The sequence below is a fragment of the Oncorhynchus mykiss genome, chromosome 13, assembly GCF_057628025.1.
Source record: "Oncorhynchus mykiss isolate SJ-2025 chromosome 13, ASM5762802v1, whole genome shotgun sequence".
Lineage (NCBI taxonomy): Eukaryota > Metazoa > Chordata > Actinopteri > Salmoniformes > Salmonidae > Oncorhynchus > Oncorhynchus mykiss.
Window position 1 is genome coordinate 32,209,177 of NC_143034.1, and position 17,266 is coordinate 32,226,442.

The 17,266-nt window shown below is 44.8% G+C and overlaps 1 protein-coding gene, 2 non-coding genes and 1 pseudogene across 3 annotated transcripts; all 4 read left to right on the forward strand.

The window, feature by feature from the left end:
- Positions 1-1,613: 1,613 nt before the first annotated feature.
- Positions 1,614-16,838, forward strand: LOC110485112 (exportin-1). Its single transcript, XM_036940652.2, has 25 exons — positions 1,614-2,252; positions 3,089-3,220; positions 3,496-3,597; positions 3,874-3,946; positions 4,145-4,206; positions 4,314-4,358; positions 4,461-4,642; positions 4,947-4,995; positions 5,082-5,201; positions 6,546-6,674; positions 6,979-7,137; positions 8,757-8,954; positions 9,221-9,359; positions 9,591-9,772; positions 10,268-10,424; positions 10,738-10,901; positions 11,137-11,271; positions 12,359-12,542; positions 12,995-13,101; positions 13,647-13,841; positions 14,307-14,475; positions 14,825-14,959; positions 15,236-15,392; positions 15,734-15,830; positions 15,996-16,838. The coding sequence occupies exons 2-25, from the start codon at positions 3,095-3,097 to the stop codon at positions 16,140-16,142; spliced, it is 3,213 nt and encodes a 1,070-aa protein (XP_036796547.1). The 5' UTR covers positions 1,614-2,252; positions 3,089-3,094; the 3' UTR covers positions 16,143-16,838.
- On the forward strand, positions 9,965-10,095 carry LOC118938619 (small nucleolar RNA SNORA17). The gene has a single exon (XR_005035826.1). It is a non-coding gene; the product is annotated as a small nucleolar RNA SNORA17 (small nucleolar RNA).
- LOC118938607 (small nucleolar RNA SNORA5) lies at positions 13,992-14,128 on the forward strand. The gene has a single exon (XR_005035815.2). It is a non-coding gene; the product is annotated as a small nucleolar RNA SNORA5 (small nucleolar RNA).
- LOC118938610 (small nucleolar RNA SNORA5) lies at positions 15,518-15,642 on the forward strand (annotated as a pseudogene).
- Positions 16,839-17,266: the final 428 nt, after the last annotated feature.

Sequence of the window (17,266 nt, forward strand, 5' to 3'; positions counted from 1 at the left end):
AACATTTGGGAACATAAAGGTGTTATGTATTTCATGTACATTAAGGGATATTTATATTTCTGTACTAGTTGTCATAAAACAATTTGGAAATAAATCATCATCAAAGCACATTTTATTGGTCACATACACATGTTTAGCAGATGTTATTGCGGGTGTAGTGAAATGCTTGTGTTTCTAGCTCCAACAGTGCAGTATCTAACAGTTCACAATAATACACACAACGATGTAAATAAAATAAAAACCTATGAGATGATGAGACCGCCTATAGGGAGGAAGTCAGAGTCCTGGCCGTGTGGTGCCAGGATGACAACCTCTCCCTCAACGTGATCAAGACAAAGGAGATGATTGTGGACTACAGGAAAAGGAGGACCAAGCACGCCCCCATTCTCATCAACGGGGCTGTAGTGGAGCAGGTTGAGCGCTTCAAGTTCCTTGGTGTCCACATCACCAACAAACTATCATGGTCCTCCAGACACACCAAGACAGTTGTGAAGAGGGCACGATAAAGCCTATTCCCCCCCCCCCCCCCCCAGGAGACTGAAAAGATTTGACATGGGTCCTCAGATCCTCAAAAAGTTCCATAGCTGCACCATCGAGAACATCCTGAACGGTTGCATCACTGCCTGGTATGGCAACTGCTCGGCCTCCAACCCAAGGCACTACAGAGGGTAGTGCGAACGGCCCAGTACATCACTGGGGCCAAGCTTCCTCCCATCCAGGACCTCTATACCAGGCGGTGTCAGAGGAAGGCCCTAAAAATTGTCAAAGACTCCAGCCACGCTAGTCATAGACTGTTCTCTCTGCTACCGCATGGCAAGTGGTACCGGAGCGTCAAGTCTAGGTCCAAAAGGCTTCTTAACAGCTTCTACCCCCAAGCCATAAGACTGCTCAACAGCTAATCAAATGGCTACCCAGACTATTTGCATTGTCTCCCCACCCCCTCTTTTACACTGCTGCTATTCTGTTTATTATCTATGCATAGTCACTTTAACTCTACCTACATATTAGAGTTACATATACAGGTACATATTACCTCAATTATCACGACTAACCTAACATTGACACTCTACCGGTACCCCCTGTATATAGTCTCGCTATTGTTATTTTACTGCTGCTCTTTAAATATTTATTTTGTATTTTTTTACAAAATACTTTTCTGAAAACTGCATTGTTGGTTAAGGGCTTGTAAGTAAGCATTTCACTGTAAGGTCTACACCTATTACAATTTGATTTGATACACACAAACCTAAAAGTAAAATCATGGAATTAAGGAATATATAAATATTAGGATGAGCAATTTCAGGGGCATGGACTAAAAACAGTATATACAAATGAGATGAGTAAAGCCGTATGAAAACATTTAAACATTATTAAAATGACTAGTGTTCCATTATTAAAGTGGCCAGTGATTTCAAGTCTATGTACAGTACATAGACTTGAAGTCATTTACCAACCCAAATTGATTATATATGTTTTGGGGTGTGTGGACCCCGCAGACCAACGGAAAACACAGCCGCATGGGTACTGAAGGATGGATGTTCATTTTGATTGACAGCATCTTTAGCCCGTAAAATAACAGGACAACCCTTGTACAATTTTATGACAAACCAATCGGATCACTCAAGGGCGTGCACATAGTCCAAATTTTACGCGGCGCCATGGGCCGAAAAACCTAGATGGAATATCCCAGTCTTAACCGGTTTCAACCGGTCTTGGGTTTGAAGCATGAGATGAAGAGCTAGCGTACAAGCTCTTACACAGCCCTGCTATCAAATATTATATACGAATAGAACCAATAATAAATTCAAGATTATTTTAATTTGTGATTATGAACCGGAATAACGCTATACGTGTGACTCCGTAAATTGTTTGCTAGCCAAGGGAAGCTAAGTCATCATTGGCTTGTGCATTAGCAGGCTAACTTGACAACATTTCTCGCCGTCAGCAACGGTTCAGTCATTGCTAAGCTACTTCTAGACTAGTCCGTGGACATTTATTTGCTATTTGGTAAATTGTTACATGTACATTATCATACTGAAACTTCGCTTCAGTGGCAGGACATACAGCTAACGACGTGCTATTAGGACATAAATAATTTGGCTAGCTAGCTAATTAGCCAGGAAGCTAGCTAGTGAATGTCAACCACACTGGAACGTGTGCCATGAGATAGCTTGACATCCAGCCAGACGACAGTTGAAAAATAAGGGCAAAAGTCTCTTCTTTTTTTTATTACAACGGAAAAACTAAATAAGGTAAGTTTGGTAGCTAGCTGTTTAGTGGGTTGAATCTCTTGAGTTTGGGTAGTGATGTAGTTAACGTTATCCAGCTAGCTATTAGTGGTAGCTAACTAGCCTTTTAGCTATCTGGCTGATTTTATAGCTAAACTAACTTGCTAGCTATAATTGTGAATATTACTTAGTTTGTTAATACGAGTGAGTGAAGTGAAATTTTATCATCTTACAGACTTAACATAACTACATTAGCCAGACGTTTGTTTATGCGATAAGCTAGACCTGTGTCAACTTTGAGGTCAGTTAATTTAGACGTAACTAAGTGGTATACACAATAGAGGTAACGCTAGCTAACAATAGTAAACGCTAAGTTAGCCTTGAGTTAAACAGTAACGTTAGCTTGCGTTATCAACTAGCAGCACTCTTGAATCGCTGGATGGAGGGAGGGGTTGCTGTATTGACGCGTTTACGTGCTTCCCGGAACTAGAAAACTCGGAAATGTCCGAATGACTAACTGGTTTAAACCCGGCACGTGTTTGACTATAACCCATTTATAAATCGGACATTTTCGATTCTCCTGGTTCCGACGAGCACTTGAACGCACCATAAGTACCACTTGTGGTCCATGGTGTCGCAATTTCCAAATCTATTTAAGTTTACAGGCTTGCGAGTGATGTCGCAATTTTAGTCACACTCAATATTTCGCCATTGTTGTTACGTGGGTGGGTGTAGCCATAGGTAGTAATATCGGGAGTGAAAATAATATCTTTGGTCTTCTGGTTAGGTTTTATTTACAGGTCTGTCTGTAGTTAAGTTCTGCCATTTGTTCTCATGTTTCCCTACCCCTCCATTGCTAGAGCTCTATGCCAGCAAACATGACAATGTTGGCGGATCATGCAGCAAGACAGCTGCTAGACTTCAGTCAAAAGCTGGACATCAATCTGCTGGACAATGTAGTCAACTCCATGTACTATGACATTGGATCACAGGTGAGAGCTGCTCCTTGCCCTTCTGCTGCTCTGTCATATGCTACATACTTAAGTCAGACAGCCATCATTTAGGCTGTTTGCAGTGACTTCAAAACCAGGGGCTTTGTACAAAAACAAAGTAATCAGTGATTGGATCATTTCTGATTGGCTTTGATACTCAGTGTTTACATTTCTCTATCCCTTAGTGGCAGGGTTCATGCTTTGTTTCAACTGCGGATTAGACCTTTAAAGCCACACAGATCTCAGAACAGTTTCTCTCTCCTCGTCTTCCACAGCAACGCATGGCCCAGGAGGTGCTGACCAACCTCAAGGATCACCCGGACGCATGGACACGAGTCGACACCATCCTGGAGTTTTCTCAGAACATGAAGACTAAAGTATGTGTGCCAGTGATTCATTCCTTGTGATCGGTTTACATCCTCTAACCAGGGCGAATAAATAAGTCAACATCGAAAAGCATTTAATTACAGCCAGGCATTGGCAGTCCAGTTGGAGCCATAGAGATGCGTAGATCTGGTTTATTACATTTGTTAGCTTTTGATGTATTTTATCCAATGTATCAAACATAAAAGATCTGTCTTATTAGTGGAGATTAAGTTGTGAGTGATATGCCTTTCTTGATAGTCTAAGCCTCTCCCTCCTCTCCATTCCAGTACTATGCACTGCAAATTCTGGAGACTGTGATCAAGACACGCTGGAAGATTCTTCCAAGAAATCAATGTGAAGGTAACACCCCCTGCATAGGTTGTTTGGAATAACACCACTATATTAGGGCCAAGCGTGAGATACGAACCTTGGGAATGAACAGTGACATTAAGATAAGGGAATAACGTGGCTAGACTACATAGCTAATGTTCCGTGTTATGCAGGCACAAACATTTGATCTTTGACAATGTTGAGTCAAACATTTCTGCATGTTTTCAGGAATAAAGAAGTATGTCGTTGGTCTGATTATCAAGACCTCATCTGATGCCGCAAATGTTGAGGTAAAGAGTCGTTCCTGTGTTTGACCCTGTTCTCGCTGCAATGTTTTCCATGTTGAAATTCTGTGCTCGTTCCCAAATTTCATCTGCATTTTTAATCTGTGTTTCAGAAAGATGGAGTGTACATTGCAAAACTTAACATGATCCTCGTACAGGTAAAAAAAAAAAGCAATTTTGTAAGAAACACGTCTGTCCTGTCATTACAAATGGTTAAAACCGAAACAATCAAACGCAACGTGTCTCCTCTGCTTGTGTAGATCCTGAAGCAGGAGTGGCCCAAGCACTGGCCTACCTTCATCAGTGACATTGTGGGTGCCAGCCGCACCAGCGAGAGTCTGTGTCAGAACAACATGATCATCCTCAAGCTGCTCAGTGAGGAGGTCTTTGACTTCTCCAGTGGACAGATGACCCAGGTCAAGGCCAAGCACCTGAAAGACAGGTACATAACGTCTCCTATCCAGCTACCTAATAACTTTCAAGTTTGTCATATGCGCAGGATACAATGTAGTCTACACGGTACAATTGAATGCTTATTTATACAATAAATGCTTTGGCTGCTTGGAGATGTATTGTATATCACAAAGAGTATGTTTCCCTGAGTGTTAGTGGTTGGTATCATTACCAGTCTCTTCATGGCAACTGAATTGTAAAAATGTTATCATCACATTATTCGAAGGCATGGGTAGATAAGATGGAATTGTACACTGACATGCTATTTAGTAATGATTTTCTTTTTCTTTCAGTATGTGCAATGAATTCTCGCAAATATTCCAGCTCTGCCAGTTTGTCATGGTAAGCAATGGCTCAGGGATTCTAAATATGATATGAAATTGACATGTTGAATACCCAACACAAGTTAAATGCAATTTTTTCTGCAGGAAAACTCCCAGAATGCCCCTCTGGTCCAAGCCACACTCGAGACTCTCCTGCGTTTCCTGAACTGGATCCCCCTGGGGTACATATTTGAGACCAAATTGATCAGCACTCTGGTGTACAAGGTAACTCAACTCCTGATGACTCACTTGCACCTGTCCCCATACTGAAAATTAGATGACTAAGTATCGGCGTATTACTACTTCTCGGTTCCATTGAAACATCTCCCTAGGCAATTTAGTGGTGTTTTTGATGTGATACAGCAATACCGGCTTGTGTAAACTTGAAACGGCAGTTGAGCTATAGGCATCCTCTCACAAAGGCGCTCTTGCATTGGTTTTGCTTGCAAGTGCGTAAGAACCAGAGGAACAATATTGTGAATGTTTGAAACATTTGCACCTTGTTGCGTCGGCGACTTGGTCTGCTGCAAACATCCGTACACTTGTACCCGTATACCGGTTGAAAATGGCAGATTTAGCCACCAATAAATGCCTAAATTGGAACCAAGTGGCTGTACAGTAACATGCTGTACATGACGTTAGAGCTCTATAGTGGCTGAGCAGGACTGTATTTTGAGAGATGAGACATGAGGATTATAATAAATACCGCTTTGATGTCATACAAGCAAGCCAAACACTCGTCCAAATGTGACTTTCACGTGTCCAAATCTCAAAACTTATGTCATATACCGTGTCAGTTTATGATCACTGTTTGTTGTACAGTTACAATATGATATGGCGGCATACCCTGGGTTGTTCTGAACAGAATGAGCCTATGTTTGTTAATTGTGAAGAAAATTTGCAGCAGCACCTGAATGCAGTCATGACTCCTTTCTACGTGCACCAAAATTCCGATCTCTTTCTCTGAATTGCCTTTTGAACACTGTAATATCATATTTTATAAAGACTGGTCATGTTGGCAATAGAATAAGCTTTCAAATCATGCCCACTTGACCCAGATTGCGATTTATAATTGGGTGTTATTGGATTGCATAAACCACAATAGTAATTGTGCGATGGCGGGGATGTGTTCAGGACTAAACTACAAGTGTGCTTGCTCTAGTTCCTCAACAGCACAGATAGGAGAGCAAAAAAAAGAAGCTTATAGTTGAAGACTCTTCTTTGAGAGGTGTGTGGCCACTTGGAGACACCAGTTAGTCCTCTCACTCAAATCCGTGTCATTTTTTTTGTCTTATGTTGCACATGTTACTGAATGTATCCAGAGTATTTTCAGATTTCGTTATCAGCAAATGCGTCAAAGTACAGAATGTAAAATGCACATAAAATCAAGTGTAATGTTTGGATTCAGTCTTGTCAGGTGAACTGTTGTGTACTCAACTTCGGTCCAGAACTTTTTCTTATTGGACAAGCTCAAGTAGTCCCTCGTTGTTTCAGTCAGTTTTCTCCTGATTGGTGCCTAGTGAATACGACCCTGTTGACTAACCTCTTCTTCCTTTCGTCCGTTCCCAGTTCTTGAACGTGCCTATGTTCCGCAACGTGACGCTGAAGTGTCTGACGGAGATCGCCGGCGTGAGTGTCAACCAGTATGAGGAGCAGTTTGTCAACCTCTTCACGCTCACCATGGATCAGCTCAAACAGGTACACACCATGTCAGCTCAAACTGGTATGCATAGCTCCATCTGCTGGCCAGTTAAGCCTACTGTCAAAACTCTATTGTAGCAGTGGTACCCAAATGATGGAGCAGGACAAACCGATGGGTTTCATATATTATTTTAAACAGGATACTGCAGACCCTATGTTTCAACAACGATCATATTGCAGGCATCATAAGAACTGTTAAGAAGTTAGCATACATTTTTACATAAAGAAAAAAACAAGTGATTTAACACTAATTGACGCATCACATAATCTGCATTTTCCCCTTTCTCTCTTTGCATGTTAGATGCTCCCCCTGAACACCAACATCCGCCTGGCATATTCCAATGGTAAGGACGACGAGCAGAACTTCATCCAGAACCTCAGCCTGTTCCTCTGCACCTTCCTGAAAGAGCATGGACAGCTCATCGAGAAGAGGCCCAACCTTAGGGAGACACTCGTGGAGGTAGCGTTAACGCCGTGAATACTGGACAATAACAGCAGAGATACTGTTCCTACAATTTTTTGGCAGGAGAAATGCACAAATCAATCGCTTTCATCCATAAGTCACGTATTAACAGTTCACATACCCTCTTGTTCCTTACCAACCTGTACTGCAGCCAGAACAATTTTACCTTTGACCTCAAATACTAAACTCAGAAAAAAAAGAAATGTCCTCTCGCTGTCAACTATTTTTAGCAAACTTAACGTGTAAATATTTATATGAACATAAGATTCAACAACTGAGACACAAACTGCACAAGTTCCACAGACATGTGACTATGGAAATGGAATAATGTGTCGCTGAACAAAAGGGGGGTGTGGCCACCAGCTGCATTAAGTACTGCAGTGCATCTCCTCCTCGTGGACTGCACCAGATTTGCCAGTTCTTGCTGTGAGATGTTACCCCTCTCTTCCACCAAGGCACCTGCAAGTTCCCGGACATTTCTGGGTGGAATGGCCCTAGCCCCTCACCCTCCGATCCAACAGGTTCCAGCAAGGGAGGGTACCACATGATGGAGGAGGATGTCTTCCCTGTAACGCACAGCGTTGAGATTGCCTGCAATGACAACAAGCTCAGTCCAATGATGCTTTCATACACCGCCCCAGACCATGACGGACCCTCCAACGCCAACTCTGTCCTGCTCCAGAGTACAGGCTCATTTCTTTGACGATAAACGCGAATCCGACCATCACCCCTGGTGAGACAAAACCGCCACTCGTCAGTGAAGAGCACTTTTTGCCAGTCCTGTCTGGTCCAGCCACAGTGGGTTTGTGCCCATAGGCGATGTTGTTGCCTGTGATGTTTGAGGACCTGCCTTACAACAGAACTACATGACCTCAGTCCAGCCTCTCTCAGCCTATTGCGGACAGTCTGAGCACCGATGGAGGGATAGTGCGTTCCTGGTGTAACTCGGGCAGTTGTTGCCATCCTGTACCTGTCCCGTAGGTGTGATGTTTGGATGTACCGATCCTGTGCAGGTGTTGTTACACGTGGTCTGCCACTGCGAGGGCGATCAGCTGTCCTTCCTGTCTCCCTGTAGCGCGGTCTTAGGCGTCTCACAGTAACGGACATTACAAGTTATTGCCCTGGCCACATCTGCAGTCCTCATGCCTCCTTGCAGTTTGTCTAAGACACGTTCACGCAGATGAGCAGGGACCCTGGTCATCTTTTCTTTTGGTATTTTTCAGAGTCAGTAGAAAGGCCTCTTTAGTGTCCTTAAGTTTTCATAACTGTGACCTTAATTGCCTATCGTCTGTAATCCGTTAGTGTCTTATCCACTGTTCCACAGGTGCATGTTCATTAATTGTTTATGGTTAGTTGAACAAGCATGGGAAACATGCTTTACAATGAAGATCTGTAAAGTTATTTGGATTTTTACAAATTATCTTTGAAAGACAGGGTCCTGATAAAGGGACGTATTTATTTTTTGCTGAGTTTATTACCTGCATTTTATTATTATTTTTTCAGTTTTTGTTTTTGTCCTCAAGTCACGCACCATTGAAATGGCGCTAACCCCCCCAATCCTCAAGATTCTCCTTACCTTCTGTTGTTCTAATCCCCCCCCCCCCCCCCCTCTCCAGGCTTTGCACTACATGCTGCTCGTGTCTGAGGTGGAGGAGACAGAGATCTTTAAGATCTGTCTGGAGTACTGGAACCACCTGGCGGCCGAGCTCTACAGGGAGAGCCCCTTCTCCACCTCCACCTCCCCCCTGCTTTCTGGGAGCCAGCACTTTGACGTGCCGCCACGCCGGCACCTCTACCTGCCCGTGCTCTCCAAGGTGAGGAGTAACACACAGACCGACGGACGGGTACACACACTCTCTCTTGACCTTCCCCCAAACCAATGTCCTTCAGGGTCGTGTCATAGGGAAGAGCGTAGCAAAGCAATCGACAAAATAAAAAGATGTGACAATTGAACAAGGTTCCCACCACTTCAAACTGTTTCCCCCCGACTGTGTCCCTGCCTCATGGTGTCTCTGATAGGATCACACTATTTAGATTGTCCATTAATTGTCACTGGCATGTTGTCTGCCTGGTAACACAGGTGCGTACGCTGATGGTGAGCCGAATGGCCAAACCAGAGGAAGTTCTGGTGGTGGAGAACGACCAGGGCGAGGTGGTCCGAGAGTTCATGAAGGACACAGACTCAATCAACCTCTATAAGAACATGAGAGAGACACTGGGTAAGTGCCTGGCCCAGGACCGTCTGAACATTCCACACACATATACACGTCCTCTCTCTAGTCTGTAATGTCAGTTAATCCACAATCTTTTCCTTTGTCAAAGGAACTTTCCACAATTGATCGCTGTCAGTGATGCACATCTCTCCTGTACACTTTTGTTCGCTGTCTATAACGTAGGGAACTATTCACATACTCCCTCTCTCTGTTATTACCATACCCCCCCCCCCCCAGTTTACCTGACCCATTTGGACTATGCGGACACGGAGCGCATCATGACGGAGAAGCTGCACAACCAGGTCAACGGGACAGAGTGGTCGTGGAGGAACCTGAACACGCTATGCTGGGCTATCGGCTCCATCAGCGGGGCCATGCACGAGGAGGACGAGAAGCGCTTCCTGGTCACCGTCATCAAGGTCTGTAGTAGTCTTAACGGACACAGCGCACACTCATGCACTCGCAACCACGCACATACACGCGTCGCACCTTCACAGGTAGCTACGGTCTTTAAAGGGAAAAATACACACACAGTAGTTGCTGGTCTTAGTCATCAATTCCGTGCTCTGTTAGACCAGAAATGTTCCACTTACTGTTCAGAAATTGAATAACCTGCTCCTTGAGGTGTTGCAGTCCGACTGCGTGTTGAGCCTGTGTCATGAGGGGCGGAGAGTAACAGGGCTATGTCTACGCCGAGGACTCAGAACAGTGGGTGCTTGGAGTGATTGATAGAAACGACATTTGGCCAAAAAAAGAATTGAATGACACTTATGGAGAAATTACACGTCCAAGTCACCTGACAAGACTTAAAATGTAATTGGCCCCAACTCTGCTGCTGTAGAGTGACTGTCAGGATGTACTGAGCTGCGTTTCAGTGTTGTTGACCGACTGTCGTTTTCTCATCATGTCTTCAGGACCTGCTGGGTCTCTGTGAGCAGAAGAGGGGGAAGGACAACAAAGCCATCATCGCCTCAAACATCATGTACATCGTGGGCCAGTACCCACGCTTCCTCCGAGCCCACTGGAAGTTCCTCAAGACTGTTGTTAACAAGCTCTTTGAGTTCATGCACGGTAAGCAACTTTGTTCAGGCCACCACTTGCATATCTCAAAAAGATACAGGATACTGTTTTCAGTGTCATTTGAAAATGGATTTCCTTGGTGTGATTTTGCATCCATGCAAAATACCAGGGCTCTGTTCATTTGGCACAAGACAGAAGAAAGCCAACTGTGAAACAGGGGGAGGGACTACCTGGACTAGTCCCATAAGAAATAGTCATTTGCGGTTTTCGATTCAAAGCTTTTTAAAAAAGTTCCGCTACGGTATGTCCAAATGAACACGTCCTTTTATTAAACGTTTTATTTGAATGTAATTGTTCCCTACAGAGACTCACGATGGCGTGCAGGACATGGCGTGCGACACCTTCATCAAGATAGCCCAGAAGTGCCGGCGCCACTTTGTCCAGGTGCAGGTGGGCGAGGTGATGCCCTTCATCGACGAGATCCTCAACAACATCAACACCATCATCTGTGACCTCCAGCCCCAACAGGTACACAGATACACCAAGATTAGCAGTAAAACAGTTGAGCTATAGGCCTCTGAAAACAACCAAAACTAAGAGTAAAATACAGTAGTAGTTGAAGAACATTTTCAAGTAGCAACACTGGTTTTGAGTTTTCTATTGGCCAAGTTCAGGGAGCACCCTGTTTCCAGTTGTCACAGCCATGTGAAATGGCTGGAGTTGTTCATATGACCATAATCAACCTCGTATCGCTTCCCCTCAGGTGCACACGTTCTACGAGGCGGTGGGCTACATGATTGGGGCCCAGACGGACCAGGCCGTGCAAGAGCACCTCATCGAGAAGTACATGCTGCTACCCAACCAGGTGTGGGACAGCATCATCCAACAGGCCACCAAGGTAAGTCACACTCCACTATGGGATTGGGTTTTGGTTACCTCTTGTTTCAAAGCATTTTAAATTATATGGATGCAACACAATCAATTAATGAAATGTATCTATAAAGCCCTTCTTACATCAGCTGATGTCACAAAGTGCTGTACAGAAACCCAGCCTAAAACACCAAGCAGCAAGCAATGCAGGTGTAGAAGCACGGTGGCTAGGAAAAACTCCCTAGAAATGCCAGAACCCAGGAAGAAACCTAGAGAGGAACCAGGCTATGAAGGGTGGCCAGTCCTATAAATGTCAGTTGGCTTTTCATAGCCGATCATTGAGATTATCTCTACCGCTCCTGCTGTCTCTAGAGAGTTGAAAACAGCATGTCTGGGACAGGTAGCACGTCCGGTGAATAGGTCAGGGTTCCATAGCCGCAGGAAGAACAGTTGAAACTGGAGCAGCAGCACGACCAGGTGGACTGGGGACAGCAAGGAGTCATCAGGCCAGGTAGTCCTGAGGCATGGTCCAAGGGCTCAGGTCCTCTGAAAGAAAGATAATTAGAGAGAGCATACTTAAATTCACACAGGACACCGGATAGAGCGGAGAAATACTCCAGACTGATTCTAGCCCTCCGACACAAACTTTTGCAGCATAAATAATGGAGGGTGAGGCAGGAGGGGTCGGGAGACACTGGCCCCGTCCGACGATACCCCTGGACAGGGCCAAACAGGCAGGATATAACACCACCCACTTTGCCAAAGCACAGCCCCCACACTGCTAGAGGGATATCTTCAACCACTAACTTACCATCCTGAGACGAGGCTGAGTGTAGCCCACGAAGTTCTCCCCCACAACCCAAACAGCACGAGGGTGTCACCCACATTGTACCGCTGTGCCATGAAGAAATGAAGAGGAACACCCACCGTCTTAGATGCCCTTGTAGTTTTATAAGCAACAAATGCCTTTTCTCCCATTTGTTGTTGTAAATAGCAACTCGCAAAGCCTCATCTTTTTACACTTGAGTAAAAAGCTATCCAGAGCGACTTACCATATGTTGTCTGAAGATGCGGTGAAAGCATTTTAACTGACTTGTTGACTCTCTCTCCCCCAGAATGTGGACATCCTGAAGGATGCAGAGACCGTGCGTCAGCTGGGCAGCATCCTGAAGACCAACGTGCGGGCCTGCAAGGCCGTGGGTCATCCCTTCGTGGTGCAGCTAGGACGGATCTACCTGGACATGCTCAATGTCTACAAGTGTCTGAGTGAGAACATCTCCTCTGCCATCCAGACCAACGGTGAGACGTGTGTGCCTAGTCGTCTGTCTCTGGTCTATCTGATCTGTGTGCCCGAGGTGCTTGTTTGTCTTGGTGTGTGGGTCTGTCACTCTAGTATGCCTGAGGCACTTGCTTGTCAAAGTGTGTGTGTGTGCTTAACTGTCTGTCTGCGGCATCAGTCACAGAACTATAAGTCCAGTCAAACGGTGCATTCAAGACAACTGGGAACTCTGGAAATTTACAATGTCAAATCATGCCGTCAGTGATATTCAGGTCGGAAAGTCGGGTCTGGGTGACCATTCACAACAATTTTTCTCAGTCAGAGCTCGTTTGTCTTGAACATACTGAAGTTCTCAGTTGTTTTGAACGTGGCATAATAATGTTTCTTAAGCGTCACTGAGCTGTCCAATGCTAACTCAATGCTACCACACTAATCCCTATGCTAGCTAACTAATGCTCTATTGTCCTGCTAGGAGAGATGGTGACCAAGCAGCCCCTGATCCGGAGCATGAGGACGGTGAAGAGAGAAACGCTCAAGCTGATCTCAGGTTGGGTCAGCCGCTCCAACGACCCACAAATGGCGAGTCTGTCCTGTCTTAATCAAATCTAGAGTCACAGCCTGTAGGGAATGGTATAGACCAGTGGTTATTCTATAGATCCTCTCAGAAGGCCGTAATTGTAGATACGAATTTGTTGTTAACTGACTTCCCTTGTTAAATAAACAATACATCTAATGGTGGGATCAGAGCGGGCGTCTCTCAGACCATAGATGGCCTGTCTAAACCACACCATAGAGAAACGGGAGGCAGAAAGACAACCAGAAAGATGGAACTCGCTGTCTGGACTAGCTTGCACTCCACACAGCCCCAACCTTATCCAGAGGCATCATGCCCATTGAAACAATTTCATCCACTTACAGGTTGAAAAAGCAGAGTATAGCTCACATCACAGACAGATATAGCATTTGCCTGTCAGTTCCTCTAAAATAACTATGGTGCCAATGAATTGAACCACCACTATCCCCCAGTGGAGCCCCAAGCCCTCAGTTATCTGACAGTTTGCTTTGTTAGATTGAATGTCCTTTTATTAACTGATCACGTTCTACCACGTTCCGTGGTTCTTCAGGTGGGGGAGAACTTTGTCCCGCCCCTGCTGGAGGCCGTACTCATCGACTACCAGCGTAACGTCCCCGCCGCCAGAGAGCCTGAGGTGCTCAGCACCATGGCGACCATCGTCAATAAACTGGGCGGACACATTACCGGGGAGATCCCGAAGATCTTCGACGCAGTCTTCGAGTGCACTTTGAACATGATCAATAAAGTATGTTTCATAGATGTTTCCTATACTATTATAGCACTATACTAAAAATGTGGTAATCTATTAATTAGCTTATATTCTTAGCTGGCCTGAGTGGCCCTTATAGACTGTACATGATGTCAAAGGAACATTAACAGAAAGTTAGTGTTGGTGTGCAGCCTTGTCAAATTCGGTGCTTCCTCCACAATGGACCGCACTGGCCAAAATGGCTGCCACAGTTAACCTGTAGTTCATGGGCCCCACATCCCTTTTGCGTGGGTGTTGGGGATAAATTTGTACTACAGACAATCGGTCAAGTCTTTACAATGCATGGTTGTGCAGGATTGTTGAACACAGGATACTTTTTGTAATTGTTTATGTGAACAAAGACTGTATGACTGAGATAATCCAAGCAGTCTTTATTCCTTATAGAAAGTAATTCCACTGACATTGTCCAACTTGAATTGTCCCCTTTTTCTTCCTCTCCAGGACTTTGAGGAGTACCCAGAGCATAGGACCCATTTCTTCTACCTCCTTCAAGCTGTGAACTCGCAGTGCTTCCCGGCCTTCCTTTCCATTCCCCCGGCCCAGTTCAAACTGGTTCTGGACTCCATTATCTGGGCTTTCAAACACACCATGAGGAATGTTGCAGACACTGGTAGGACCCTCCATATGCTTTTGCCTTACCTACCTGTTCATACATACTAGTACTTTCACGAGATTGGAACTGTGTTGATGAATGAGGTTGTCAAACTCCTCTGAAGTGAATTGCAGTTCACTTAATTATATTTCAAATATTATGGGCGTTTCAGACACAGGTGAACTCTAATGCTGGGCTAAGGCTTTTCTTTCAATGGAGAACAGCTTTTTAGTCCAGGACTAGGCTTAATCTGAGTCTGAGAAAATAGTCCTTTCGGTACATTGTGGAATGTGCCCTGCTTATTATTGTCATCAAGCCACTCATCCCGCATCCTCTTTTTCTCTGTCTGTCTCGTTATGTCCCCCAGGTCTGCAGATTCTTTACACCCTGCTGCAGAACGTGGCCCAGGAGGAGGCTGCCGCACAGAGCTTCTACCAGACCTATTTCTGTGACATCCTCCAGCACATCTTCTCTGTTGTCACAGATACCTCGCATACAGCAGGTGAGGGGGTGGTGGGGTCGGTGGCTGACAGTTAAATATCACCGGAAACATCTATGGTACTGTAAAAAGTTTTGGGTACAGGCGAGGAATCCGAGTCCTTGTTTTACACTAGATGGGTAGATGGTTTGATTCCTGATGGGGATATTTAACTTTGATGTCACATTGCAGCAGAGTCAAACACAGACATGGCAGATGGACACGACAATGTGCTTATGTGCCATTGGTGAGTGCCAGACAAGCGTAGGTATAATTGATGTTATGCTTGACTTTCTGCAGGGCTAACCATGCACGCGTCCATCCTGGCATACATGTTCAACCTGGTGGAGGAGGGTAAAATCAGCACCTCCCTCAACCCAGCCAGCCAGAACAACCAGGGCTACGTTCAGGAGTATGTGGCCAACCTGCTCAAGACAGCCTTCCCCCATCTACAAGAGTAAGTGTGTCTGTCAGCCTGCCTATTTGCATTATTCTTAGCTGCCATGAGGGACCCTGTCAAGACAATTTTAAATTAAACATTTTGTGCTCCACTCTGAGCACTGAAATGGGGATGTGTTAGTTGTCAGCCTTGTCAAATTCGCTGCTTCCTCTACAATGGACCGCACTGGCCCAAATGGCTGAACCTGTAGTTCATGGGCCTCATCTATTTTACATTGGTGTTGGATACATTTGTACTACAGACAATAACTAGTTGATCTAAAGTGATCTACTTACTGTAGGTAGTTGGTATGTAGGTAGGTGATTGTGTTGTAATCCTGACTCTCCTCTCCATTCCAGTGCCCAGGTGAAGGTGTTTGTAACAGGTCTATTCAGCTTGAACCAGGATATCCCCGCTTTCAAGGAGCACCTGAGGGACTTCCTGGTGCAGATCAAGGTGAGTCACTCTGGTTTTGTAGCCACACACACATGGGTGCAAACGCTTAGTAACTCTCTGGCCCTCGCGTGTCTATCAGTCTGAGGTGTCAAACCACTGAAGCATGGTAGATGTACATGATATTTGTCCCTCACACTCAACTTCCTCTTTTTACTCCCTGTCCAGGAGTTTGCTGGCGAGGACACCACAGACCTGTTCCTGGAGGAGCGGGAGACGTCGTTGCGGCAGGCCCAGGAGGAGAAACACAAGCTGCAGATGTCCGTCCCCGGCATCCTCAACCCCCATGAGCTCCCTGAGGAGATGTGCGACTGAGTGCCGCCACATAGGAACGAACACCACAGTAAACATGTACAGTTTTTGAAAAAAAGAAAGCCAAGAGAAGCTGGGAGCTCCTCTTGTCAAGTGTGTGTGTGTGTGTGTGAGATTGAGAGGTGCTTTGTCGACCAAATCAATGCCAATATGTAAATGAGAATTGCGCCTATGATTCGGGCACTCACATTTTTTTGCATACGGACGCATTTTATACAGAGTCATTTGTGTAATAATATGGTATTGCTCCTTTTCCCTCCTAATTCAAGCGTTATATTTTTGGTCATCCTCTGTTTCGCCGTGCATGAAGTTGAAAGAAATAATTATTTTTAACCCTCTTTCTTTCCCTACACCCCCCCACCAACACCTCTTCTATTTGTTTATATGTAAGATATGTTAAAAGCACACGTTAAAAGGTTACTTTAAAAAGCGCTGTAGTGTCAGGAAGTGCTCCAATAGAAAGAACGTGTGTTTTTTGGAGGAGCCTGCAGATGAATGTGACGGTAAATGACGCTGCTTCCTTTGTTTCTGTTTTGGCAGCAGTTTTTATGTGGCGAGTCAGGTTTTGTTTGCACCAAAAACGGACTGCTCTGACATTTGGACAAGAATGTTAGATCAAATGAAGGTTATGTGCATATCATCCTGTTTGTAAAGCTGTCTTAGTACTATGGGAACATAAAGTTGGTTATTTTTACAAAACTGTGTATGTCCTATTCTGTGTGTGTTTCCTTCCATCATTGAAGGTTATTCAATCTAATATCTGAATTAGGATTTGAAACTATTAAACACTCACTGATAAGTCTGCATTTTGAGAGGAAGGTTGAACGTTAAGGTTAAATTACTTAAATACTTTGGAGTAACAAATAAAATAAAAACGATGCCATGGCATAGTACTTCTCTGACAAATTCCCCAAATGAATAAAATGTCTGCAAAGGTGCGCTTGTCTGCTGGTGCCAATGAGGGCCATCTATAAACCTGAGCCGCAGTTCACCGGTCTATGGTCCGTGACGTGAAAGGGCACAAGCAATGAGGGAGGAGCACCTTCAAATCGAACCGTAATCTGCGTCGCTCTATAATGTTGTCAACAAGGCAGCATTGTGACTCGTCCTGAAACAAACATATATTT